Source organism: Gymnogyps californianus, chromosome Z (assembly GCF_018139145.2).
Source record: "Gymnogyps californianus isolate 813 chromosome Z, ASM1813914v2, whole genome shotgun sequence".
Classification (NCBI taxonomy): domain Eukaryota; kingdom Metazoa; phylum Chordata; class Aves; order Accipitriformes; family Cathartidae; genus Gymnogyps; species Gymnogyps californianus.
In genome coordinates this window covers 46,946,947-46,974,420 of record NC_059500.1, presented here as the reverse complement: position 1 = coordinate 46,974,420, position 27,474 = coordinate 46,946,947, and the positions used below count along the sequence as shown (strand labels likewise).

At 38.7% G+C, this 27,474-nt stretch overlaps 1 protein-coding gene across 1 annotated transcript in view; it reads right to left on the bottom strand.

The window, feature by feature from the left end:
• Positions 1 to 2,210: 2,210 nt before the first annotated feature.
• PIP5K1B (phosphatidylinositol-4-phosphate 5-kinase type 1 beta) overlaps positions 2,211 to 27,474 on the bottom strand; it is a 121,147-nt gene continuing 95,883 nt past the window's right edge. Inside the window, exons 15-16 of the mRNA XM_050913510.1 lie at positions 16,227 to 16,344; positions 2,211 to 2,946 (exon numbers count right to left, since the gene is read on the bottom strand). Coding sequence (XP_050769467.1) covers positions 2,944 to 2,946; positions 16,227 to 16,344 — 121 coding nt within the window. The 3' untranslated portion in view covers positions 2,211 to 2,943. The remainder of the gene's footprint in view (positions 2,947 to 16,226; positions 16,345 to 27,474) is intronic.

The window sequence follows — 27,474 nt, the reverse complement described above, 5'->3', positions numbered from 1 at the left end:
TCTTTTAAAAAATTGTCAACAATGTTCAAGTCAATGAACTTTACAGGACGCTACTACCAGCAACGATCCTTCACACAATTTCAAAAGGGCCTGAGTTAGGGGTTAGCAATTTTAACAATGTTTTCTTGATGTTTTTCATCTTGATCCTCGTCCCTTAGGTTAACACTGTTCATACCACAGCACTTTGGTATCAATATCTTTTTAGGCTGGTGTAAAATAACTGCGAAGCAGTTCCAGATGAAAAATCGCGGCAGGGTCAGGCCCCATGCCTTCAGTCTGGAAAGAGCTGTTATCTTTCTTGTTGCAAGCAAATGCATGCACCACTGGAAATGGGTCAGCAGATGGCTTCTACCAAGAATAGGTGGAGTGCAGTATTGATTACTCTTTTATCATCGTCTGGTGTTAAGGGTTTGGGAAAATAGCATTGAGTTATATGAGATTAAATTGCCTGAAGTATAAGCAAAGTCAACAAGAAAAGAGATCTTGGGATAGGTGTTAGTATTTTCAAACCATTGAATTCTAGTACAAGGACATGAAGTTTTGTTGTTTTTTCTTAAACTGAGGGCAACTATTACACGCTACTACCAAAGGCAAAACTCGCCCTCTGAATGCCATATGAGTAAGTCACAGGGTCAGATATACAAATTTGGAGTTATTCCCTACCTTTCTCTAAGCACACATCGACCTGTGCTTTTTACTTCCGGGCAGCTTGCAGGGCCAGAGTATTCAGATACCACTGCACACAGCCCATGTCTGTGACCTAATTCTTCAAATTTTGCTCCCTGTGGTGAGTTCCATCTGTTTAGACCTGGAGAAATAGACCACTACATTACTTGAATACCCTAGGGAGCTGATTATGCCTTCTGTATATATTTTATTTTTACTTGACATGCACTGCCTCCTCAGCTTTATAGATACGTTTAAAAGTCTTTAAATTTTCATCGAAGTGCTACCAATGCAAAATACCAATACAAGATGAAGAGAAACGAAGTACTTAGGCATGAAACATACACATTCTTACAAGCTCCTGTACTCTTTGATGTTTGAAGCTTTATACCATTTCATGCATTAGAGAAAGAAACGGGTTCCAAGTTGTTGATCATTAACATTGCTTAGCTGTAATCCCTCTTCCCTCTCAGTGGAACCAGGTAGTCACACAGACAAAAAAAAAAAAACCAAAACAAAAAACCAAAAAAGACTTGTAAGTCCACATGCTTTGCAGAAGGTTTTCCCAGTAGGCTCAATAATCTATACAGGATTTCCTTTTGCAAGTGTTAAATGACTGTTTCTATTTATAAATGACTGTGTTAAAGGGATTGTACACAAAGGATGGCTCAGTCTCTGAATCGTTTAGTATAGACATTCTGGTTTTGGACAGAATTGTTGCAGTTAAATTGTGTGTCCTCTGGGGTACTCCTAAGGACAAATGATTCAGACACTACCGTCTGCTAGGTAATTGGGGAAAAAAGTGACCTGTATGTGCTTTATGAAGGTTAATCTGGCACTTAAACTAAGAAATTTCATGTTTTTCCCCCAAAAAGACAGAAATACCTACTTTGCGTAGACACGTTCTAAATATGCTGTACACTGTGCATGAAGGAACAGACACTTCACACAGATGTACAAAATGTTTTTGTTTTGGTAAAAAAACCCAAACAAACCACACCAAAACCTTACATGCAAAATTCTTCAGAGGTACAAAGCATAATTCTAGGAATTAAAGTGCCGAATTCTGGTTTTGCCAATCCAGCAGATTTGCTACACTTACTCCTAGAAGAAATGTTACTACCAATAACTTTCCTAAACTTTCAAAGTGACACCTGTGTAGTTTTTAAATACACCATCGCATTGAAGCATGAAATCTTGGATCGATGGTCACTGGTGTTTGGGATTACCTCTCTGCTGCTAGAGAAATTAAGGAAACCAGAAGAGTTTCTACAGTTATCTTAAAATGATTGCCCATACCGAAAAACTAGAAATGCTTTTATGAAGCAATGCCTGTTGATTATGTTCCTTTGCCTTTTCTGCTCTAATTTCAGGATTCCCCTCTTCATTATAGAGCTGGTAGAAGATAAAGACAGATGCCATGTTATAGAGTGGCTGTCATATCTCTTGAGATGCCTCTTAAGACCATCTCATGAAGGTAGAGAAATACCAGAACAGTAAGTCCTGTACAGATCAAGAGCAGGTTGACAGCTGTGATAGTCTTGAGAACAAAATATTTTATTCATCAATAAAACTATAGTTTACAGTAGTATTTACTAAATAAATTATATAATTTCTCTTTTACAAGAAATAAACTAAAATCAAAAATATTTCAAAGACAATATATGTACACAACATAAGGCCTTGTTATAAATAACATTTTTTTCTCCTTTTCACAAACAGTGAAAATATCTTTAGAGGCTCATTTTCATATAGTATGTGCAGAGGTTTACCCTAACCCTTGTATGACATCAATTCCAATTTCCACTGATGTGGACCTAAGTGATTAGAACTGAAGGGTCTAAACAAATGAAATTAATTTTATTCACCACTGTGCTTATTTTTAAACAGGTAAAGGAGATAATAGATTTTGCTTGTGCATAGTTACAGAATGCATGCAAATGAAACCACTAGAGAGCCGATAAGAAAATATCACTTTAAAGTCCAAAAAAGGTGATTGGCAATACAGTAGAAAGCAGCCTGAATACACAGTTCTTCACAGTTCAGCAAGCAACAGCAGATGATAGCAGAGTGTGGAATGTTTCACGTCATTTTTGCCAAGTCCGTCAATCCTTTCTATGGTTCAAAGATCCTGACACTTCTTAGAGTAAGTTCAGTTGATTATTACTCTTTGTCTATTAGGCTCAGCAAATTCCTCCATCTTAAATCAGGAGTGCAGAAAGTGCTCTTCATTAACCACGGTCACTTCTCTTAGTTTTACTCTTCGTGTATTCTTTGTTACTGGAAATACAGAAATGACAAGGAAAGTCAAGAGTTATGTTTATTTGTTTTCTTACAGAATTATAAACAGGTAACACCTTTCTTCCCCTAAACAGGCTGCAGCACAGTTTGGCAGTGATTCTTGTCTTATCTTGCCTCCTATCAAAAGCATTGGGTCTCTTCTCTCATCCAAGAGCTAACCCCTATGGTTTTGCAGACATTGCAGTACACTTATATTGAAATTACATGAAACAGAACCACTTGCTGCTGCAAAATGCTGAACACTCTGGACATCAGAGAAGACAGTCCAAACTGAGAGCACTCAACAGTTCACAACAGCTTTTATTACCTTGCAGAACTGACTGGGGCCTTCATTACTTAAAAGTGTTAGGGGAAAAACAGCAGTCTTCGTATGTCACATATAAAAGTGCTGTTAGCTTCCGCATCATACCCTTCCCGAGTTGAAAAATCATACCTGTCCAACAACTTCCAGGCACAACTAATCTTCTAGTCAATATCATAGCAATCATTCTAGTTCACAAAAAATATTACTTAATAATGTTAATGAAGTAATGCTTCCACAGAAGCAGCAATTACATAATACAAATAGTTGATCCCTTCTTAGCATATCTCTATGGAGTCAGAGAGGAATTGAAGAGAAACTGTTCTTTGCTGAACACCTTATTATTACAACTCAAACGAAGGATAAACTGACAGCTGAACAAAATATCGCAGTAAATTGAATGCATCTCAGCTAATGTATCCAACATGGAGCAGGCCACAATACCAAACCAAAGACATCTGTAGTGACCTTACTCTAAAACCTTATCAAGAAACATAATGAAGGCCTAAGTTCCCATTTATTAAACAGATTTTTAAGGTCATCTTTAAATTGTACTTTTTGATACAAGCATTTAACTAACCTTTAAATAGTTCAACAACAATCTAATCTTGACTATGAACAACAACAAAAAAATCTCCGAAGGCATTTTTAAAGCTTATCTTAGAAAAAGGTAACCACTAGATTTAAATCAATATTTTAGTTATGACTTCTAGCACTAGACCTTGAACCTTGAAGAATGATATTTCAATATCGTTCTGTGGCAACCTTTAAACCTGTTACTTATCGTGCACCAGTGTTAGGGTGTTCATAATCACTGATGCTAGCGAGCACAGTGCTAATTTCTCAGAGGCTGTTCTCTCTAGATAGCTGTGGTCTGGCAATGAAAGTCTATCTACTGCCATATCAGCACCTGAATGTGCTAAGGGAGTAAAGTAGTATGTACTTATAGGATGCAGAACAATTTAATCCGCAAAGTGAAATTGTTGGACAAGTGAGTAAAATTAAAGAAATTGATATTTTAAAAAGAATATGACAGAAGACTAACAAGGATTTTTTAAATTTTTTTTTTTAAGAATCAGTTTGGCAAAAAAAGTTGAAAAATGCTAGTACTGATAAACAAAATAATGTTTTATGAAGCCAAGGTAAATTAGTCAAAATTTTCACTAGCACCATCTAGTTTCTGGCTGAAAGCTCAGATCTGAATGACTGCAAGTCCATTTTTGACAGATGTAATGGTCACTCAACACAACTTCAGACCCTCTGGCCTTATCACTACTTTTCACTCTCTAAGGAGTCTAGCAATATTGCTGATGCTAGATTTATGCTATTCCACTAATTCTGTAATGCAGTTATGACTAGCTTATTCTTGTTCCCTTTCCTCTGATCCTTCCAAAGCATTTCAGAGGGATGAGTGATGGAAAAAATACCATCAAAGTTTGCACAACAGAGTTGGAGAAAACAGACCTGACAGAAACTCATAGCAACTGCTAACTGCATGAGTCAGTCACAGAAATCCTGTTCATGGTACTGATGCCATTTTAAGGAGGTGGGATTTTCAGATGTTCATCTTTGTGTCACGTACAGTCCAGATTTCTGCATATTATTCTGGAAAAAACTGTCTATTTTAAGGCGCAGGACATGATCCTCTAAGCAACTCTGTAACCACTTATTGTGCTTTAACCCCAGCCAGCAACTAAGCACCACGCAGCCGCTCGCTCACTCCCCCCTACCCAGTGGGATGGGGGAGAGAATAGGAAAAAAAAACCCTCATGGGTTGAGATAAAGACAGTTTAATAGGACAGAAAGGAATGAAAAATAATGATAACGATAATAACAATAATAATATGACAATAGTAATACTGAAAGAATTAGACTATACAAAGCAAGTGATGCACAATGCAATTGCTCACCACTTGCCGATTGATGCCCAGTTAGTTCCCGAGCCGTGATCCGCCCCTCCCAGCCAACTCCCCCCAGTTTATATACTGGGCATGACATCATATGGTATGGAATATTCCTTTGGCCAGTTTGGGTCAGCTGTCCTGGCTATGTCCCCTCCCAGCTTCTTGTGCCCCTCCAGCCTTTTTGCTGGCTGGGCATGAGAAGCTGAAAAATCCTTGACTTAGTGTAAACACTACTTTGCAACAACTAAAAATGTCAGTGTGTTATCAACATTATTCTCATACTAAATCCAAAACACAGCACTATACCAGCTACTAGGAAGAAAATTAACTCTACCCCAGACGAAACCAGGACACCACTGCACAACCTTCAGGGTTACTTTGATTGCAGATATAAGAAACATTATTTTGTGATAGAGACTGAGTTTGGCCGTAGCAATTGGGTCCAAAATGATAAATAATGGACAAATGACACTACAGGATGCATTCCTGTAATCACTGTCTGAGATGTCTCACACTGGGTATATAATGGATTTACAATGTTTGAGCCTACTTGAGGCTTTTTGTATTGAAGCATTTTTGTGCTCCAGTTCTCTTTTCATGGATTTGTTTTTGAGCTTATATGGTGCATTAAAAGCCCTGGGCATGAGAACATGCAGTTTAGTGACAGTATGTGCTGGCATTTTCGCACTTGGCTTACTCAGGTAATGTATTACTTGTAATCTGAAATGGTACCTTTAAAATCTAATCAAGCACATAATTGCCGTGTCTGATTTGCATGCAAGGGTGAGTGAAATGTTCCTGTTATGTTGCTTCCTACATAACGTTGCTTCTGCAAGAACACCTCTGCCAAACTACATTCAAGTGCTTGGTTGTTGTTTCACCTAGTCCTGGTTTCGGCTGGGACAGAGTTAACTCTCTTCTTAGTAGCTGGTACAGTGCTGTGTTTTGGATTTAGTGTGAGAATAATGGTGATAACACTCTGATGTTTTAGTTGTTGCTAAGTAGCGCTTATCTTAAGCCAAGGACTTTTCAGTTTCCCATGCTCTGCCAGCAAGCAGGTGTGCAAGAAGCTGGGAGGGAGCAGAGCCGGGGCAGCTGACCTGAACTAGCCAAAGGGATATTCCATACCATGGAACGTCATGCCCAGTACATAAACAGCGGGGAGTGGGCCAGGAGGGCTGGATCACGGCTCTGGCATCCATCAGTGGGTGGTGAGCAATTGCATTGTGCACCACTGGCTTCCCGCCGCCCCCCCCCCCCCCCTTTTTTTTGGTTATATTTCTTTTCATTACTATTATTATATTTCATTGTTATTATTGTTAATATTATATTTTACTTTAGTTATTAAACTGTTCTTATCTCAACCCACAAGTTCTGCCTTCTTTCCCGATTCTCCTCCCCATCCCACCGGGAGCGGGGGGGGACAGACACAGGGAGTGAGGGAGCAGCTGTGTGGTGCTTGGCTGCTGACTGGGGTTAAACCACAACACACCTCACACCAGGTTTCAGTTTTATGAGAGACATAGGCCTCTTTCTCCTCTCCTTTTTAAGATGATGCATGGATGGATACAGGGATAAGATAAATAACAGAGGAAAGGAGCAGTTACCTCACTGCATAAAACGAGTCGGTTTGCCCCCTTTAGCCTTAATTAAACAGGATTCTACTTTGCGGAAAAAGTGCTTGATTGGTTCCAGAATGTGCACGCACATTTTAAAGATTATTCTGCTCTCAGGGGAAAGAAAGGATGTCTGTAAGTGAGGAGGCCTGAATTCCCTTCTCATAGTCCCAGAATTAATGTTCAATCTACCATGTTTTTCCATCAGTATCTTCAGAGGAAATGGTGAGGGAGAGAAACTGAAGCCTCCAGAAAGACAGCAACATATCAAAATTTGAGATACGCAGCACAGTGTGACTGTACGCTTTTTAGCTTGTTTTTACATGTGTCCTGCCTGGGAACTGCTTTAATTTTACCCGCACTTGTTATTACTCCACAACACCACCCTGAAGAAAACTACAACATGATTAGAATTGAATCAAAAGTTATGAAAGACCGAGAAGCAAAATATTTCTGAATGAAAAACAAACACCTCATCAAGGAGTTACGGTGGAAATACAATCCCCTAGCCAAAGTTGTATCTGACTAGGATGCTTCATTCAATCAGAGCCAGGTGGGAATTTTCTTCTCTGAAAGAAGAGTTTATACTAGAAGAGAGAGCTCAGAGTGCTAAACTGAAAATAGCTGAAGGGGTGAAAATATTTGTAAGAGAAAATAACTGTGAAGATGAGGAGTTAGACAGTAACCTGGCAGTCAGAAGGGTCTGAATATGAACTAGGAAATGCTGAAAGAAACAGGCTTTAATACAGAACTATGGGAGTGAGAACAGAAGAAAAGAGGAAGAGCGCTGAAGAGTAAGAAGAGCCAGTCAGTTTTGACAGTTTCTAAACAGGCATTTTATAGACCAATATTTGTAAATCTGCTTATCTATGCATCTACAGCAGCTTTGAAATACAAAATTAATCTCCAGCGATGTTTTAAGACTTCATAATGTTATAATAAAATTGGCATTTGGACATAAACCACAACATAAGTAATTCTAAATGTCATAATATTATCTATGCAATTCATCTGACACAAATCATAGCTACACTAACCAGACTCTAAATATGCTGGGCTTGCTCATCACTACAGTTATTCCATTTTTTTATTTTACTGAAGCCGTTATCAATCCTTTGCAACTATATCTTCAGTGGTAGTGACTTCTAAATTATATACAAATTTTGTGAGCCCTTCCTTCAACAACAGGAGGCAATGCTGTATTTCCACCTAAAAATTTCTGTACCACCTAAGAACCTTCCATTATAGTTAAATATACAGAAGTATTCTTCAAGCAAAGTAGTTCATTAATGAAATCCTATAGGCAGGGCATATATTTATTTATTTAAATCCCATATTTACCACCAGACGACTTAAGATGTACAGCATCACAACAGAGCAAACTTCAAAGTTTGTCGCTGTGCTATTTACATGCATGTTCTTGTTCCATTGTAAGTGTAAAGGAAATCAAGCCTACTTGCAGTGAACCAATTAAAGTAATTCTTAAGCCTTACTACTCTGATTTTACTGATATTGTAGTTTGTCAAAATAGTGTGTCAGCTACCTTTATAGGTCATTTCAGGGGTAGGCTAAGAAAACACAGTGGAGTAGTTCATAATTGCACATGTTGCTCTTTCAGGGACAGAAAGCTCAATCAAAGAATTTGGGACTTCACTACAGAACAGAAGGAACAAGGTGACTTTAAGTTATTCCTTACTTTCTAAGTGAAATGATCACTTTTAAGGTCCTCCATTTTAGGTACCAGTCCTTAGTAAGACTGGACTAAGGTCTTCAGGATCAGTTGCACTTGCTGATGTCTCTTAAGAAACTTTTGCAGGATTGGGCTTATATTTCCTACTAATCAAATTCCATAGAACACAGTAGACTTTTGTGTTCAACAGCGTTTGCTAACATTAAATGCTTTTTTGCTTATGTATCAGCTGATGGTGCCTGAACTGACACCAATAAACAGGGCTTCAGGGGAATTTTAAAAAGAGACTAAGTTTACTTCCAGAGGAAGAAGGAAACACTGTTTTACTCTGTTGTTTTATTGTATTGCTACATCAAAGTGCTAAATAGAAGAGTGTTACCTTCTCTGTTACTGGCTTATGTACAGGACACCTTCTGGTTATCTCAGATGGCATCTTTTACTTCTAGGTATCTGATCTATCATTGTATTACATATTCATAAAAGCAAGAATCCTTTAATGTTTTAATTCTCTGCAGAGAAATATTTACATATCTGCCTCTATCTTTCTGCAATCTATAACTAAAAATTAAAATTATTTTTATAGAATATTCACTATTTGTTTCCCACTGTATGGTACTAGAATATGTGGAAATAATTTAGATTGGCTTATACTTACTGCTCAGTGCAGATCATGGTTAGTCATATTTTATTCGTAAAAGCTAGATTTCTTAAGTTATTATCTGGGTGAAAAGATTTAAGAGAAAATAAACCAATGGAATTTTAAATTAAACTTGGATTTGAGGACGTTCCTAACAGTGCTGCTTAAGAGTGGCAGATGCACAAAATGCTGGTTTGCTGAACCTGGTCTTTGTTCCGAACTGAGGAACTCCAGGCCCAGACCAGCCCTTCAGTTGCAAACTGAAGATGTCTCTGTACCTGTGTCCTGGAATAAAAATTCTTGCTGTTACCAGGTAAATTCTCAATTTTGATGTCAGCTGCACAGTGTAAGTCTGCATGGTGTTCCCTTAATATAACACCCCAAAACCAATGCTCTTACCTGTAAGACGAATTTTTTTTTTTCACAATCTCTGCTCCACCACACCTTACTTGGCTGTCTGAATTTGGCTGAACAACACTGTTCAGCCAAATGCCATTTTTAAGCTGTTTTTTAAATTAAGTTAATGCAATGTCATTTTACTACAATGTCTTTTTTTTTTCATTCACGGGATCAAAAATTCATAGCTCTTAATTTACTAGAGGACTAAAATTTGTCCAGGAAATTTAGCATTTCAAAGCAGGAGGCAAAGACATCAAAGGTTTAGTGGAGTGACTGAAATTAAGCAAGTTATTTTTCATTATAATATCTAGCAAGTAAGACTACAGCAGGTTGCCTTGCAGTAGAAACACAGACAAGGATTATTAACTACGGGATTAAAATCTGGGAATGCCATTCAAAGCTACATTTTCTCCTCATGCTTTTAAAATGTCAAAACTTATCTTGTAACCTTTTCAATTGAGGCTTAAATCAGCTAATGCAAACATCATTGATTTGCTTTATTTTTGAGACATACATTCGAAATGACTGACCTGTTCCTAGTGTTCTCAAAAACATGCATCTTTCCCTTCTAGCCTGCATCTGATCATCCTCCTATGAAAATAAAACTGCCTTCTGCTCAGCAGCAGTGAATCAAACTGGTAACACACATCGCTGATCCTTTAGTATCAGACTTTCCCAACCAGAGGCTAACTGTTGTTTCAGGGTCTGCTGAAGGATATTGGGGGGCCTTAGGAAGTAAAACATTAGTGCACAAAACAGTATCTTATTCCTCTTTCTTCCACAAACACCTCAGCATACATACAGGGGTACATGTGATTAACTTACAGCTCACTTCCACAGCAATCTCAAAATAGTTAAGGAGGCATCACTACAGTGAGTGGGACAGGACCAAGAAGGCAGGGGTAAGTAATTTCTCAAGATGAGTTTGCCGCTTAAGAAGTAACATGTGCTTAGCCACAGTATCCAATTTCCTCGAAGCTGTCAGCCGTTGCATGCCTAGACACTTGAGGTATGTGCCACTATCTTGTCTTGATTATTGAATTTCGAGTTTGGATTTTTCAGGGTGCAGAGAAAGGGTGCTGCTAGGTCGAAAAAGCACCTATGATTCTTTCCACTTAAGACCTATTTATTCTGCCAGACCTTTGCTCAGGGGAATAAACACTGGGTGTTTGTGTAACATCCAGAGTTGGGCCTTATTTATTTTTCTGTTGATATTGATCAGTGGAATATACATACACTCACTACAGCTTCCCAGACATAATAGTAATGAATGTTTTACAAGCTGAAAACTAACTAAAGAGATCACCATCACACCTGAAACTCTTAACGACAGCTTTACAGAAGGTATTACCTATGCCTGTCACTAGATTTTCAGAGCATTCCACCATCCACCCTATAGACTTCAAACTTTAAAAAAAGCACTTGATAGTGCTGAGCAGTGTTAGTGATAAACAAGATTGTTATATTATAAATGCAATTTAAAAGTTATAAACAAGAAATGGTTTCTCTGTTAAGTGGGGCCAAGAGAACCACAGAACAGCCCAGGTTGGAAGGGACCTCAAGAGATCATCTGGTCCAACCTTTCATGGGAAAGGGAGCCTAAATGAGATTACCTAGCACCCTGTCCCATTGCATCTTGAAAACCTCCAGCAACAGGGACTCTACCACGTCCCTGGGGAGGTTGTTCCAGTGGTTGATTGTTCTCACTGTAAAAACAGTTCTTTCTTATATCAAGATGAAACCTCTCCCAATGCAACTTGTATGCGTTGCCCCTTGTGAAGAGAGAGCCTCCATCCTCTTTGTAGTCATCCTTTAAGTAGTGGAAAACTGTGATGAGGTCCCTCCTGAAACTTCTCTTCTACAGGCTGAAAAGACCTAACTCCTTCAGCCTTTCCTCATATGCAGGTTCCCCAGGTCTTTGATAATCTTTGTGGCCCTCCTTTGGACCTTCTCCAGTTTGTCCACGTCTTTTTTTGAATTGTGGGGACCAGAACTGGACACAGTACTCCGTGTGCAGCCTGACAAGCGCTGAGTAGAGTGGGATGATCACATCTCTATCTCTGCTAGTAATACCCCTGCGGATGCAGCTCAGGATCCAATTTGCCTTGATTGCTGCAGCGTCACACTGCTGACTCATGTTCAGCTTGTTGTCCACCAGGACCCCCAGGTCCCTCTCAGCAAGGCTGCTCCCCAGCCACACAGATCTGAGCCTGTGCTGGGCTCTTTGATTATGTCATCCCAGATGCAGGACTTTGCACTTGTCTTTGTTAAACTTCACACAGTTCTTGCTAGCCCACTCTTCCAGCCTGTCCAGGTCTCTCTGAAAGATGGCTCTCCCTTCTGACGTGTCCACCTCACCAGCCAGTTTAGTGACATCAGCAAACTTGGTGAGGGTGCTTTCAGTCCCATCGTCCAGATCATTTATGAAGGTGTTGAACAGCATGGGGCCCAGCATTGATCCCTGGGGGACCCTGCTTGTGACAGGCTGCCAGCCCGAGTAAAAACTGTTGATCACCACCCTCTGAGCGCAGCCTGTGAGACAATTTCCTGCCCATCTCACAGACCACCCATCCAATCTGTATCTTGCCAATTTGTCCAGGAGAAGGCTGTGGGAAACAGTGTTGAACGCTTTGCTGAAGTCCAGGTAAGCAACATCCGCTGCTCTGTCCATGTCAACAGAAGATGTTATTTTGCTGTAGAAGGTGATAAGGTGTCCTGGTTTCAGCTGGGGTAGAGTTAATTTTCTTCCTAGTAGCTAGTATAGTGTTATGTTTTGGACTTAGTGTAAGAATAATGTTAACACACTGATGTTTTTAGTTGTTGCTAAGTAGTGTTTATACTAAAAGTCAAGGATTTTTCAGCTTCTCATGCCCAGCCAGCAAGAAGGCTGGAGGGGCACAAGAAGCTGGGAGGGGACATAGCCAGGACAGCTGACCCAAACTGGCCAAAGGAATATTCCATACCATATGACATCATGCCCAGTATATAAACTGGGGGGAGTTGGCTGGGAGGGGTGGATCACTGCTGGGGAACTGACTGGGCATCAATCAGCGAGTGGTGAGCAATTGCATTGTGCATCACTTGTTTTGTATAGTCTAATTCTTTTAGTATTATTATTGTAATTTTATTGTTGTTATTATTATTATTATTATCATTACCATTATTTTTCATTCCTTTCTGTCCTATTAAATGGTCTTTATCTCAACCTACGAGTTTTACTTTTTTTTTTCGATTCTCTCCCCCATCCCACTGGGTGGGGGGGAGTGAACAAGCAGCTGCGTGGTGCTTAGCTGCTGGCTGGGGTTAAACCACAACATCAGGTTAGCCTGGCATGATTTGCCTTTGGTAAATCTGTGCTGGATTTTCCCAATTACCTGCTTCATTTGTTTTGTAACAGTTTCTAGGAGGACTTGTTCCACCACTTTCCCAGGGACTGAAGTAAGGCTAATGGGTCTCTAGTTTCCTGGGTCCTCTTTTGGGCCATTCTTGTAGATGGGTATAAGATTTGCCCTCTTCCACTCATCAGGGACACCCTCTGATTGCCACAACTTTTCAGAGATTATAGGCAGTGGACTTGCAACAATGTCAGCCACTGCTGTTAACACCCTGGGGTGGATTCCCTCTGGGCCCATCGATTTGAGTTGAGCCCTTGCAGAGGGCCGCTACTGGTGGGTCAACACATGCATTGTTGTAGCTGCTTGATCCTGTGATCTGGGGTCCAGCTACGCCAGTAGAGATAGAGGCAAAGAAGATACTGAGAACCTCTGCCTTGTCAGTATTATTAGTAACTCATTTCCCTGCCTTGTTTAGTAAAGGGCCTACGTCTTCGCTGTGCTTCTGCTTAACTGCTCACTATCTGAAGAACCCTTTCTTCTTCTTGACATCTCTGGCCAATTTCAGTTCTAGAGGAGCCTTAACCTTCCTGTCTGTATCTCTGCATGCCCTAGCAAGGTTCTTGTAGTCCTCAATGGGTATTTGGCCACCTTTCCATAGCTGGTATGTTTCTTTTTTGCTTCTAAGCACATCCAAAAGCTCATTGTTAAGCCCGGGTGGTCTCTTTTTCTGCCTTCTTCCTTTCCCTTTGTAGGCAATGGACTGTTCTTGTGCTTCCAGGAGGCTGTTCTTTAAAAATTCCCAGCGCTTAAAAGCTCCTTTGCCCTCCATGCATGCTTCCCATGGAATCCCTCACATCTGGGCTCTGAGCATATTGAAGCTGGCTCTTCTAAAATGAAGGGCCTTTGCCCTACTACTGGTCTTCAGTGTGCTCAGCAGATTCTTAAACTCCACAATGTTGTGATTGCTGTATCCAAGGGTTCGTTGGTAGTTACATTGTCAAGTACGTCTTTTCAGTTTGTGAGCAGTAAATCTAGCAATACACTGTTCCTAGTCAGCGTGTCCAGCACCTGTAGCAGGAAGCAGTCACCACGCATTCCCTCTGCATTCCGGGAATCTCATGGACAACTTGTGCACCGCTGTGTTGTTCTCCCAACAAATGTCTGGGTAATCAAAGTCACTCCTGAGGACCAGGTTCTGTTGGCCCAGGACTTCCCTGAGCAGCCAAAGTAAGGTTTCATCAGCCTCATCATCCTGGTTGGAAGGTCAGTAACAGATACCTAACGTAAGATCCTCCTTGGTGATGAACCATCTAATCTTCATCCAAAGGCCTTTGATAGAACTTTTGCAGTCTCCATAGCTTACCTCCATACACTCAAATTTCTCTTTTTTTAATGACATGCAACTCCACCTCCTCTTCCTCTCTTCCCAAAAGAGTTTGTAGCCATGCATTGTGGTCTTCCAGTCATGTGAGTTTTCCCACCAAGTTTCTGCAATTCCTATCACATCATAACTCTCAGACTGGGCGTGGAGCTCCAGTTCCTCCTCTTTGCTGCCCAGACTATGTGTGTTGGTATACATGCACTTGAGGTGGTTGGACTTAGGGTTCTTGCCTTTTTAAGGGGTTGGGTAGCGTTCCCCACTGCTCTAGTAGGTGTGCTCATCCACCCTGTTGCTTATGAATATGTAAGTGTCACAGCTCTGGATCCTACCCTCCAAGTTCATTGGTTTAAAGCACAGTTCACTAAGTCAGCCAATCCACTAGCAAGGTTAGGCTGCATGTGATTACTCATTTGTCATTTTCCCATAACATTTCAGGATTTCTGAGTCCCTCTTAACACACAATTCACGTCAACATCATATCAGCAACAAGCCCAATTAACACAAGTCCTACAGGAAAAGGCTGATTTAATGGACTACTTGAGGCCACAGTTAACAAAGTCAATTCTACATCTAACTGGCCACTGGTACTTACTACTGTCTAGTTTCAGTGGAGGCAGGATAGACAACAACTCCTCTAAGTGTGCTGGACTATTAAATTAGTAGCTATTAAGTAGGTACTGCATATACTCAAGCGTTGCTGGCTAAAAAGAAGAAAAAAATAATCAGTGGTACAGCCTACAGAGAAACAGCATGGGGATCAGACACAAACATGTTTCATCTGAACATAAGAAAAATTTTTTCAGGATGATCAATCAATCACTGGAATAACCTCTGCAGGGATGTGGTAGAGTCCCCATCGCTGGAGGTTTTCAAGATGTGATGGGATAGGGTGCTAGACAATCCACAAAAGGTTGGACCAGATGATCTCTCGAGGTCCCTTCCAACTTGGACTGTTCTATGACACTATGATACTCTGGATCTCTTAAGACAAAAATCAGGAAACTCTAGAGATAAGAAAAATAAAGAATGCAGTGAACTTTATCTAAAAAGGAAACAACCATGCCTGTGTGAAACATTTATTAGAAACCTAATGAACAGACTTTCCTTTTTGACCCTTCCTCTCTAGTACAATTCTTGCCACAAGTGTCACAGAGATTTATTTACGAAAATAGAGGGAAAATATTACTAGGATAATCGCAAAAGGGTTTAATTTGTGCTTTAGGAAAACAAACCTTTGGAAAAAAAAGCCAAGTTTAACATACTTCCCTCATATATTTATACTGAGATTTTCAAAACAGCATAAAAGGGTTAGATGCACAAAACTTCACTCAGTTGGAACTGGAGTTGGGTGCCCACTGCCTTTATGTCTCTGGAATGTGAGCTGTAGATACCAAGATAATTTTTAAAACACAGGTGTTACGAAGACAACCAAATATGTAGACTTGAGCTTATCTTTCAGCAGTCAGATAAACTGCTCACTAGGAACCAAAACAACAAAGAAAAGATATATTTTTAATCATATTCCAGCCACCACAACAGGATAACCCTTCAGAGCAGAAAGGGGAGCTGTTAATGTACTTCATATTGAGCTCTACTTCACTGGCTTCAAAGTCACTGATGTAAACACAGAACTTTCCTCTCTGAGAAAATTTAATTTCTACATTGTGGAATATTCAGCATGAAGAGGAAAGATTTTTGTTTTCTTTTTTCTTTTCCTCCTATGGAAAACAAATAATAGGAACACCCCCCCCCCCCCCCCCCATTAGAGAAAAACTGAAAGGCATTTTGGCATACTTCATTATTAACACAATAGTTAATAGGCACACGATTCTTTAAGGATTTGCTTTGGCAAAGTACTTAAGCATATGTCTCATATAAGAAATACCTCAATGAACCTCTGGATCTTGAAGTTAAGCATGTATTTTAGTCACTTACTGAGCCTGAGTCAAAGGAATTACAGGGGAAAAAGCCCATCAGAAACAGTCTGGCAACTTACTAAGTAGACATCCAAAACTGAAGCATTATCATTTTCCATTTCCAGTGTGCTCTGTTCTGAAGTCAAATAGATGGCACTGTCTTCTAAAGTGAATGTTGAACTTGAAGGCAACCCTTTACTGCAAAGAAAAAGGAGACTACAGTCAACCAGAAATACAAGTTACAGAAAGCTCAGTCATAGCTGAAAATTTTAAAATACACTTCTCTCTTAAACGTGAAAGCTTCAAATACTTGAAAAGAGGGAATGTAAATGGACAAATATAGATGTGTTGACAATGGCTAGATAATTGGCAGCTCATATTTGACTAACGTACACAAACCACAGTTTCTATTTTTGCATTACCTAAAATTTTATCAGGAAGTAGTACTGTTCCTGAACTCTAATATGTATTTAAAGAATGAAACTATGTCACAGTATATGTGGGATAATTTCATTAATTTCAAAGTAAGTTACTGCCACATTACACATGGTGTAAATTTTGATAGCGTTTCTTAATTCAAAATAGGGAAAAAAGATTCAGTAATTAGGCACAGTAGCATTGGACTTTCTCATGCAGATACAGGATCATCTGCAGCCAACAGTTCAGAAGGTAAAGTGGGAGAAGAACAAGAGTGTACTGTAGTAAGTACAGCTCTGCAAGGAATTGGTATTTACAGAGCAGGTGCACTTTATTATTTCATTCATAGATATGATTTTTTGTTCTCTGCTATCCAGAAAGAATGTGAAACTGCAAATGCATCAGCACAGGAATCTTATTTTGTTTTGTAAACACACTTGGAACCACAAAGCTGAAACTCTGAAAGGTGTTTTAATGGAGTTAGGTGCCCACTATCCCCCATCCTCACTAGCTGCCAGAAACTAACAGACTCCAGGCTACCTTGAAAACTCAACTGTCAGTTTTGCAGAGACATATTTTAGAAGTCCTTATCTATTTACACACAAGGTGAAAAGCAAACAATTCTGCATTATAACTGGGTATGAAAACATGGTTACAGCCATCAGTCCAGAAATGACTGATTTCCCCCTCCCTCTGCAGTACTTTGTAATTTAAGTATGTTTCAGATGGGGTATAATTTCAGAAAGGGCAAAGCTAGCATGCAAAGCAGAAAACAAATTCAAATGCTCAACAAAATAATGAATCATCAGTCACCCTCATGTCATACTAGTATTAAGTGCACAGCATTAGATTTGCCACGTTACAATATTCCTTTTATTATATAGTGTATTAGGCATCTTTTCAATAGCAAGACTATTTCTTTTGTCCCAAGGGTGACCCAGCTCCCACTGACTTAGTAGCATTTTTCTCACACCCGTTACTTGTATTCTATTAAACAACATTTCAGTCACATCAGTTTTCTGCCAATGCCTCATTTTACTGAAGGGGGGAGGGCAGACGGGAAGGGAAAAAACAGGCTGTTGCCAAATGTTAAGACTATGTTCTATCATCTCCCACTAAATAAGCTCTGGCATGAAAGACACTACTCTTGGCAAAAGGGGAAGGGGGAGGGTCGCGGAGAAAGTCACTTTTGCTTGCAGAATTTTGATCTCCGCTGTAGCACAGTTTGGGCCTCTGAATGTGCAAAGGCCCATATATGAAAACCACGTGACATGAGATGAATCTGCAGTGAGCAGCTACTACTGCTATAAAAATATGCAAACCCAGTGGTCAACCCTTCCTTCTGGAAAATAGTGCTCTGCATTAGTAACTGTAAAGCAAGTTGGGCAGGCTGTGGTGTATACTTGGCCTTCATTCCTGCATCAGGTTAGGTTTAAAAGCAAAAAAAATTGAAATAGTTATTCCTTTCATATACATATCAGGCCACATCACTGCCATCTTTATTGCTGTTATTTTTAACTTCTTTCACTTCCAGAAAACCTCTGGAACCTGTACTCAAGACAAGGTGAGGATTCTGCAATTCACACCTGTGGCATTTTATTTTATATCCTTCATGTATCAGAAGACTAAGACCTAGTCCTCCTATTATTTCAGTTTAATTCACTGGCTTACTGTGATACTTTTCTTCCTCTCTTCTCTACTTTTCCATTAGAAGGCACTGTGCTGCTTTTGCTCGTTGTTTAATTATAATCTATGTTGCTTCACAGCCTGCTGTGGATAGCAAACAACAGCAATGTGGGTTTGGCACTCGGTCTTGGGATTATTAAACTACTGGTTTTACCTATAACATAGAATAAAGACAATGCCATCTCCCCTTTGGAGTGTGCCTCTTGTTTGTTTTTCCTACCTGTTACAGAAATACACTATACAGTCAGGCAGAAAATGAGGGTTGAAACAAAAACAGCATGTTAAGAGGGTCAAAGAGAAGCTCCTATAAACGTCACAATTTGGTTATTTAGTAGTGAACTTCCTAAAAAAGAGATTTAATATATAGAAACAAATAATATATAATATATATATTAACATACAGAAAGAAAAGGGACAAAAGGGGCAGAAGAAAGTACAAAGATACAGTAATCTTACATACAGAAAACCAGCAGTGACTAAAGTCCCTTGAACAAAATCAGGCATGAAAGAAGGGAATGAAACAACAGAGATGTCAGTCCACCTTCTTTCTTACAATCAAAGATCCACAACTTATTTGAGATAGCAATCTCCTTGCTGCTGTGACTTTCACACTGAATAATTAGAGATAAACTCTGCAAGTAAGGCAGATTCATCTCCTGCATGAAGAATTTTTTATTAAAAGGACAAGTGTAGGAAAACTGTTGCAAGACAGAGCCTTCTTTCATATACCTTAAGTTCAATAACTGGAGGCTTTTCTCTATTTAAAAGAACATGAACTGTCCACTTTGGGAAGCTAATCTGTAATGTGTATAAAGGAGAATGTGGAAATTCCAAGTCACTGCCATGTTAATTTGCATCTGGAGCCCATGCTGGTGTCAGTATGAAAGCAACTGCTTTTGCCAGGAGCTGAACTCTGCTGCAACTGCAGTATACTGCTTATGTGCAATAATGTAATAACACCTTCTTAGTTACAGCTGCTTAGTTAGAAATCATTTTCATGGCAGAATATGACAATCATTTCGTTTGTTGTACTTGCGTTGCAATGACAGCATGAAGAACATGCATCCCAACTGGCTAAGTGACTATGAACTACATGAAGATATGCATAAGAACAAGATTTCCAATTTTTGTATGAAAAGGAGGAAAAGCAAGAAGCTTTTTTTTTTTTAAGGTCTCATCCTTAGTGTTCATGTGGATCCTATTTTAAGAAGCACTAAATATTTTGTCCTTACGCTGAAGTTAGGAGAGAAGCCATACTTTGACCTTCTAAATCAGCACACTTCAACACATTTAATCAAAAACCAAGCTCAAGTTCTCTTCCTCTTGAGTACAAAATAAAATAAAACCTTCATTTGCCAAAGTCCTCCTAAAATGCTCTCTTGGACATGAGATACAAAAAAATCCTTACTCAAATTAGCTCAAAAAGTTAAAGATAGTAAGGGATTGCTACTTGCAAATATGAAAAATGGGGTGTTGGGCACAAGATCTTCAGTAGGAACAATTAAATTGGACTGATTTTCTGCAGATTTGTAGAACAGCATAACTTCTACACATTTTAATCTAAGGATATGTAATATCCTATTCAGTTTCTAAGGAATAAAGGAAAAAAATTACACTTTGTCAAGGAACTAGCATAACCAGGCAGGAATATCTAAAATAATAATAATAAAATAAAATAGTAGTAGTAGTAGTAGTAGTAGTAATAATAATACTAAAAAAATAATCAAAAGACTGGTGTCCTTCAAACCCTGCCAGATTTTAATTACTATTTCTGTCCTTCATATTTCATTTATACTAAACTGAAGTGACAGTTTTAGAAATAAAAGACTTCTGTTTTCTTCATGGAAAAACAAATACGCCTCATCATAATGTGTCTACTTGCAAGGCAGCCTGCAGGACAGGTAGAACTCATCAGCCTCCTTTCCAAGTCACTGCACAGCCTTTGAAGAATGGCAGAAACAGTGCCAGGTGGTAACAACCGACCGAAGCAGAAGTTTGAGCTGTATTTCGGTTTTAGTTGTTTGGGTTTTTTTTTCCTCCTGCGGTGTGAATAGGAATATAGTTATCAGCTTCTTTCAGATAGTGCCAAAATACAACAGCCATGAATCAGAATGAGCCACTGTGTCTCCCCCATTGTGAAGAGCTGTAATAAAAAAGGCTTTGATGTCTACCTTTGAATGTCAAATATGCTTTCCCGTAGCATATGCCGCAGAATATTGATTCTCTAAATAGGAGCGCATTTGCAATGTCCAATGTGTTTGAAAACTCATATAAGCTTTCGAAAAAATTATCAGCTCATTGCATCAGGAGTTTTGATCTTTAAAATCTCTGTATATAGAAGTTAGTCAGAAAAACGTCTTGTAGGATAACTGAGCAGTAAAACTATTGTTCTAAGGTATAACTCAATACCAACTGTTGCAGAAAATCTGTCCTGCATACATATAAATTTGAACAAGGACAACAGGTATTCATGGACCTGTTGAACCAAATGCATTAATTAGTCTAATGTTTACAATGTAGAAATATTATATCGCCTCTAAAACCCAAGCTTGCATTTCATTTTTATAAATTACATGTGTGTCTGAAACAAACAAAAAAAAGTAGGTCAAACATAGTAAAATTCCCTTGTAGTATTTCACTAACACTGTTGACAAACATCACAACTACAGACCTGAGAAAACAACAGATATAACTGATCTTCTAAATGCTGCTTCAAGTCAAGGAGTCTGACAGTGAGTCTGTGCTACTAACACTCACACTAATGGCAAACCATGACATGTGGATCAGTAAACATCACAGTAACCACATCAATTTCACGACATCAACAAACCTATACACCTTTGCAGGTGCCAATTAAAATCATGAGACCTGTCATTTTTGTACCTGACATACATATGAGTTGAAAAGAGATGGTGTAAGCAATCAGAATTTAGGAACTCAGTCTAGATTACAAAATACTGACTAATAACAGCTAAATCCACTGAGAAGTATACACATCAATGTGTATCAGCCCCTTGGTGGGATCTACACTTGAAGTCTGTTCTGACAAGCTGCTCTGGATCCTCCTCACCAGAAAAAATTAAAGTAATGAAATTAGTCTTGCAAGGATGAGTATGGAATATGAAAAGCAGCACGCAGAGGGACAAATGCAGACAAGGAAACATTTGCTTATGTATTAAATAACTACTATTACCATTGCAGTTTCACATGCACATCTGTGTATTTAACTCAAGAATAATTTTAAACTTCAAGTTAAAAAAAAGTACAGGTTTTCTTTCTATTTATCAACAACCAAGTTGTTTCCAGAAACATTGGCTAAGTAATTTATAAAACTTCTTTTTTCTGTGAAGGAAAACACTTATGATCTTTTTAGGGCTCTATTAAAACAAATTACAACAAAAAGTGCTGCAAACAGGGCATCAAGAGCTGAATGGGATTAGATCCAATTAATTTAGTAAGCACAGACGGAGGCATTCCTACTTCAGTACATATGCACAGATCTTCACAAGAAAGCTCACAGCAACATAAGGGGCTGCTTTTAAAATGTACCAAAAAGAAAAAAAAAAACACCCCAACACACTGTTCAGACTGCAATGCCAAATTATGTCACTCTGTTCATCTAGCATAAGGAGGCAAAGGATCCCATCAAATTAGGATACATGAAAACGATAACTCTTTAAAGTGATGTTGATGAAGTTTATGGTAATTCTGCAGACTGGCTTATGATATGGTAGTATGTTTCAAGGGAAGATAGTACAGAGAACCAAAGTATGAAGCAACCTTGTGTATTTCAAGATACTGCAATTCGGTGCAGATTATGGGAAGGCTCACTGCTTTCAGATACATAGTGCTGTTTTTACAGTTACAAGTGAGATTTAAAAAAAAAATCCATAAAAAAGTCATATATATATATTTGCCGATGAAGGACACATTCTTGAGCTAATATTCCTTCCAAAGGGCTACCAATGTCAGTTCCCTAACAATTGCTAATCCCAATTACCTGACGGTAAGGTCAGGTAACGTCACAAGTACCAGCAGAACCTCAGATCTACATTGGCCTGCTGCAAACAGAACATCAGTTTCTCAAGAGGTTTTTGTTCTTCTGAATGGGTGGAGCCACTTGGTGAACATTTTGCCAAAAGAAGGGTCCCTCAGTCATGAAAGTAAAATAAACCTTGGAACAGAGCAAAGTCTTCTCACTCTGCTTTGAGGCTGCCTGCCTATATAGCACTAGAATTGAGGAAAGACTCAAAAGCAGGAGGTGACATCTCTTGTTATTCACCAGAACTTTTATCAGAAACTTCTAGACAGTACCTTTGATCAAAAAATAAACAGGTATGATGTAAACAGGGTACTATATTTATTTACTGCTCTCTCTTCTATTAATTATTATGTTTGCTTAATATCCCGATGAGTTACACAGCAGTGGTACTCTTTCTAGAGACGTTCTGAGAGGATGAACTTTTGTAACAGGAAATACAGTCATCTATGAAATCACAGAGGCTACTTTTCTGAAAAAATTATGTAGCTTTTACATATCAATATATATCTATAGGCTTGGAGCAGGAACAGGTGAAATTACAGGGTCACCCAAGGCTAATTACAAAACACCACACAGGATCACTTGCTCAATGCAGACTGAGGAATTTCCATTCACAGGACTAGTCCTTAGTCCTTTGTTAGGTCCTTCTTCCACTGTCAGGGACACTGACCTTTGCCTTTCGGGACAGCACTGATCGTCTCCAGGGACAGAACCTCTGCTTTACAAAATACTTGCCTATCTTACAAACTTCCATTAAGGAAATACTCCTGCTAGGTCTTCTAAAAAAATACCTTTGTTACTGCTTTCTTGCCACCCTTCACAGCTAAATTATTGAAAATTTTTCAGAATCTCCAATAAGGGCAAATATACTATAGCAAAATATGAAGTCTCTAGTTTTGCCACAGTTACTAATCATTTCTATTTGAGGTTTCTAGCCTGCATTTTATACACAAGCCTCAGAATATCGGTGGGCAAGCAAATAGTTTACATCTGAGCATCTGTCAGCTCTCCTTGCTTTGCTGGAGTAGTTAGTGTCTGTTCTGAATTCTTACTTGCTATATGGTATTTAATATTGAAAATAAATACCTACATGAAGAAAATACTTACTATTTTAAGAGTAGTTTCACACACTTAAATAATACATCAGTAGAGCAGCATTATAACCACACAGACTCCTTAAAACTAATTTTTTCCAGACTCATACATTATTAAGCATTCTCTAATATCTCAATGAGTAAAAGATTAAGTGTAAATGGCTCAGAAAAATTTAAATGGAGAAAAAACTGTATTTCTTTTTCAGGAAATCTAGATGCCTCACTGATCCCTTGCTACTGATACTAACCACTCGGTACTTGATACTAAGGACTGACAATCCTTAACCATTAACACTGAGTTCCAGGATTACTCAGTACTCCTCCGGTTATGAAAGTAACTCATATTACAACCTAAACTTCAGTGAAAAGCTAGTAGGAAAAGCAAATTTCAGATTAATCTTTCTTAAGACTATGAACTCCACAAGATAGAGATCATCATACTAGGTATTTGTATGAGGCTTAAACCATTGAAATTCAGACATGCTTTAGTAAATTAATGAAACTGGTGCATCATCGAGGTTTGCTTTACACTTCACATTTGAAGGCAGAGACTGAAATTTTGTATTTTGATATGTGTCCAGCACAAGCATTTACATGCCAAGAAAGATTCTCTCTTCTATTCCCACAAACACTTCATAAACCAACTACAATAAACCCAAATACTAACTTCTGACACCACCGGAGAGGGGGGAATTCTGTTCACTTAGATGGCATTGTTTTCTTCTAATGCCACCCTATACCATTAAGAAAATACCAAACTGTAAGATTAAATGAAATATATATTAGTCTTTTGTCCAACAATGCTTTTTTGATGCTTCTTCGATGCGTCTTCAGGACTGCAGATAGCAGTGTTATGCTCTTTAAACCAGTATTCTTCAAACTGCTTTTCTGCTAAGTTTCTTGCCTGTTAAGCTTGTCACAGTATTGTTGTTCCAACAGAGCATAATGGATAAGCAAATAAACATAAATTATTTGATTAAGTACCCCTGAACACTTCTAGACATTATGCATTAGGATTTAGATAAGTTATTAACTACTACAGCTGTAATCCTATAATAGGAAGAAAAAAAAAGAATGACAGTACACCTTAAAGCATACAAAGGTCTTCAGATACAACAAAATATAGCTTCTACCAGTACATTAATGAGATTTACAAATGACAGCCTTTTTTCAAATTAAATAATGGAGTTGAAACTGACATGTACATGGAACTTCTGCATAAAAGAGTAAAAAAAGAAATCTTGTAATTAATCTCTTAACAGCAACACACATGCTGTCAGCAGCTGGTAACTAAAAGTTCAAATTTCTGCAACAGCATCATTGTAGCTGCATTGATCGCCAGCTTTAATGCAGACTTCTGGTAAGGCAAAGATGAATTGCAGGGGGCGGGCACAGGAGAGAACAAGAGAAATCCCTATATACACAGTGTATCAGAAAGAACACTTCAGTGGAACAGAGGTTTTGTACAATTTCAGCAGTGCACTGAGTTCTCATCCTTAATTTTTAGATTGAAAAGGAAAAAAAAAAATCAAGCAAAACCCCCCATTTTTACAGTTACTTTCTCCCATTCAGTAATGATCAGCCACAATGAGTGTGCTCAACTGTGCTGTTGCCCTCCTCTTGCTAAAGCAGTCTATTTTACCTTGGTTCTTAATTAAAAAAAGAAAAAAAGAAGCAAAAGTAATTCCATCACAGGAGAACTGGGAAAGCCTTGTTTTTCTTTAAGCCACAATTCCAAGTTGCTTCAATCATAGTCAAATTTTCTTTCTTTCCCATGGGGATTCCCCCAGTGTCTCAGTGCATCTGTTCCTAGCATTAGAGCATTCAAGTCTTTTTCCTCCACCTAGCTGCTTATTTTCATGAAGCTTGCATGAATTTAATCCACTTTGAATCAGATTCAGACAAATCTGTCTAAGCTTCAGAAGCTAAGGGTGGTGGGTGGACAGACAGAACATTTAAACTTAACACACAAAAGTTCATTTACATAGAAAACCAGACCGGCAAAAGGTGTGATTAAGTACTCCTTATAACAGAAAGACTAATACCTACAAATCCCTTTCACTGAAAAAACAGCAGAAGACTTTACTTCTATTTTCTAAGCTGTCTTTGAAAAGGTTGTTTGATAGAATGTCAAGTCATGGGACATTTCAGTTCAAAGTTTGGATGTTTCAGGAAGTTTTGACTGTGCAAGAAAAAAAAAACCCACAACCCCTCAAAGCCTTCCAAAATTTCAAGTGGTCTGCACCAAAAAACAGCAATGCAAAGGTAAGGCAAACAAACAACTGAAAAATATACACAAAAGCAGAAAGAAGAGGAAAGAGAAGGCCAAAGTCCATACTACATACATATCTTACAGAAAGGAGGTACAGAATGCATAAAGAGAAACAAGAATCAGATTTCATATAGACTATTTTCTTAGGCTTAAACGTGTCAGAAGAATTCAGCAGTCCTCCTTATATAACCTGGAGTATCTTGGCATTGCTCTAAAGACAGAGAGGTGAAGTACCCCTTTACGCCTCATGGGATTTTATTTGGGTTTGTGACTGGAAGCCATGAGACCCACCGAAAGATACATTGGAAAGAGACTTTCTGTTTTATCTCGAAACTCTGGTTTAAAACATTTCCAGAAGCACCTGTAATGGCATTAACTTCCTTCAGCTCTTTGCAATTGTAAAAGCAATGTCAACTGAGACAACAGCCATACTGCTCAGAACATTCAGATTTGTCATCTTTAATTTAATTCATCAGTACTCGTTAGGAAAACTTTACCTAGAGGGGGAAAATAATCTGTTATAATTTCTGCTATAAAAATAATCCCTGATACAATATGTATTACATTTCCTAAGATAAAGCAAATAAACCCTTTCAAAGAAGTGTATTTGGACCCAAAATTGAACGTACAGTCTAGTGGAAAACAGACCTTTTAGGTACTGAAATATCTCTGCACCAAATTTAAATCTACTTGAGTAGGAGTGGAAAATCTTGGGAAATTTTAACAGAAGCAATAAATTGTCAGTTCTGTTCTCTTACTGAATGAATACTTGACATTGCTTATGACAGAACCACTTGACTGAGAAACAGCTTCATAGAACAGAAACCAGCTGTCTTCTGACAAACAAGAAAGCCTACATTTGCTGAATAACATATGTCACGTTTGTCCATTTTTTCCTTTTTACTTCCCTTTTTTAGATAAAGTTCCTTTTGTGCTGAAAAATACAGCCATTTTCCCCTCCCCACTACTCCTTCATTCACTACTTTTACCAGTTCCTCTTCACACTGCCTGGGTAACACCTTGAGTTTCCACTAACTCTTCAAGGACTGAGGAATAACTTCGTGAAAAATCATCAGCTAGCAGTCTGGAAAAACACTCCTAATAAGCTGTATGTTTATGATTGCTGCTCAGTCTCTCTTTTTTGCTTTAATCACAAGTCCCTAAATGCTGCTCTGCATTATCTACCAATTAGGTACGCTAGTTCTAATCTGTACCAAGCCAGGTCTACATAAACCCTCCTCACATGACGCAGCCTCAGGAGCGGGCTCCAGCTCAGCAAGTCACCTCTGTCTGCTTAACCACACTGGCAGCCATTCCTCGCTTCCTACCATGAGTGCTGAGCACCCTCAAGGAGAGATGGTGCTGAGCTCCTTTCTCATATAAAATGCCATTTCCCTCTCCTTGGAGAACAATTACATTCATGGTTGACAGAAACAGAGGGTAATTCCAAAAAAACAAAGTTAAAAATACAGTGTGTGCTTCTAGGTATCCAAAAGTATTACTACTCTCTTTTTAATACGGCAAGTAACTGCATCTGTCTTCTCACTGGTATGGGCACATAGTGCTTGTTAGCATTAATAGGAGTCAAGAAGCTGTACAGATACTGTATTATTACTATGCACGCAGGATCATCTCCCTTTTTTACCCTAAACCAGAGATTTCTGACCGGTTACAAGGAAAGTCGTATACGCTCTACTTTGGGCCAGGACACTTTGAAGAAGGAGGAAAAAGCCTGACGAAGACGATGCGAAACTGTTATTAAATAACTTGAAGCAGAATGTCATAGTCAATTACATATTTAAAGACTGAAAGCAAGC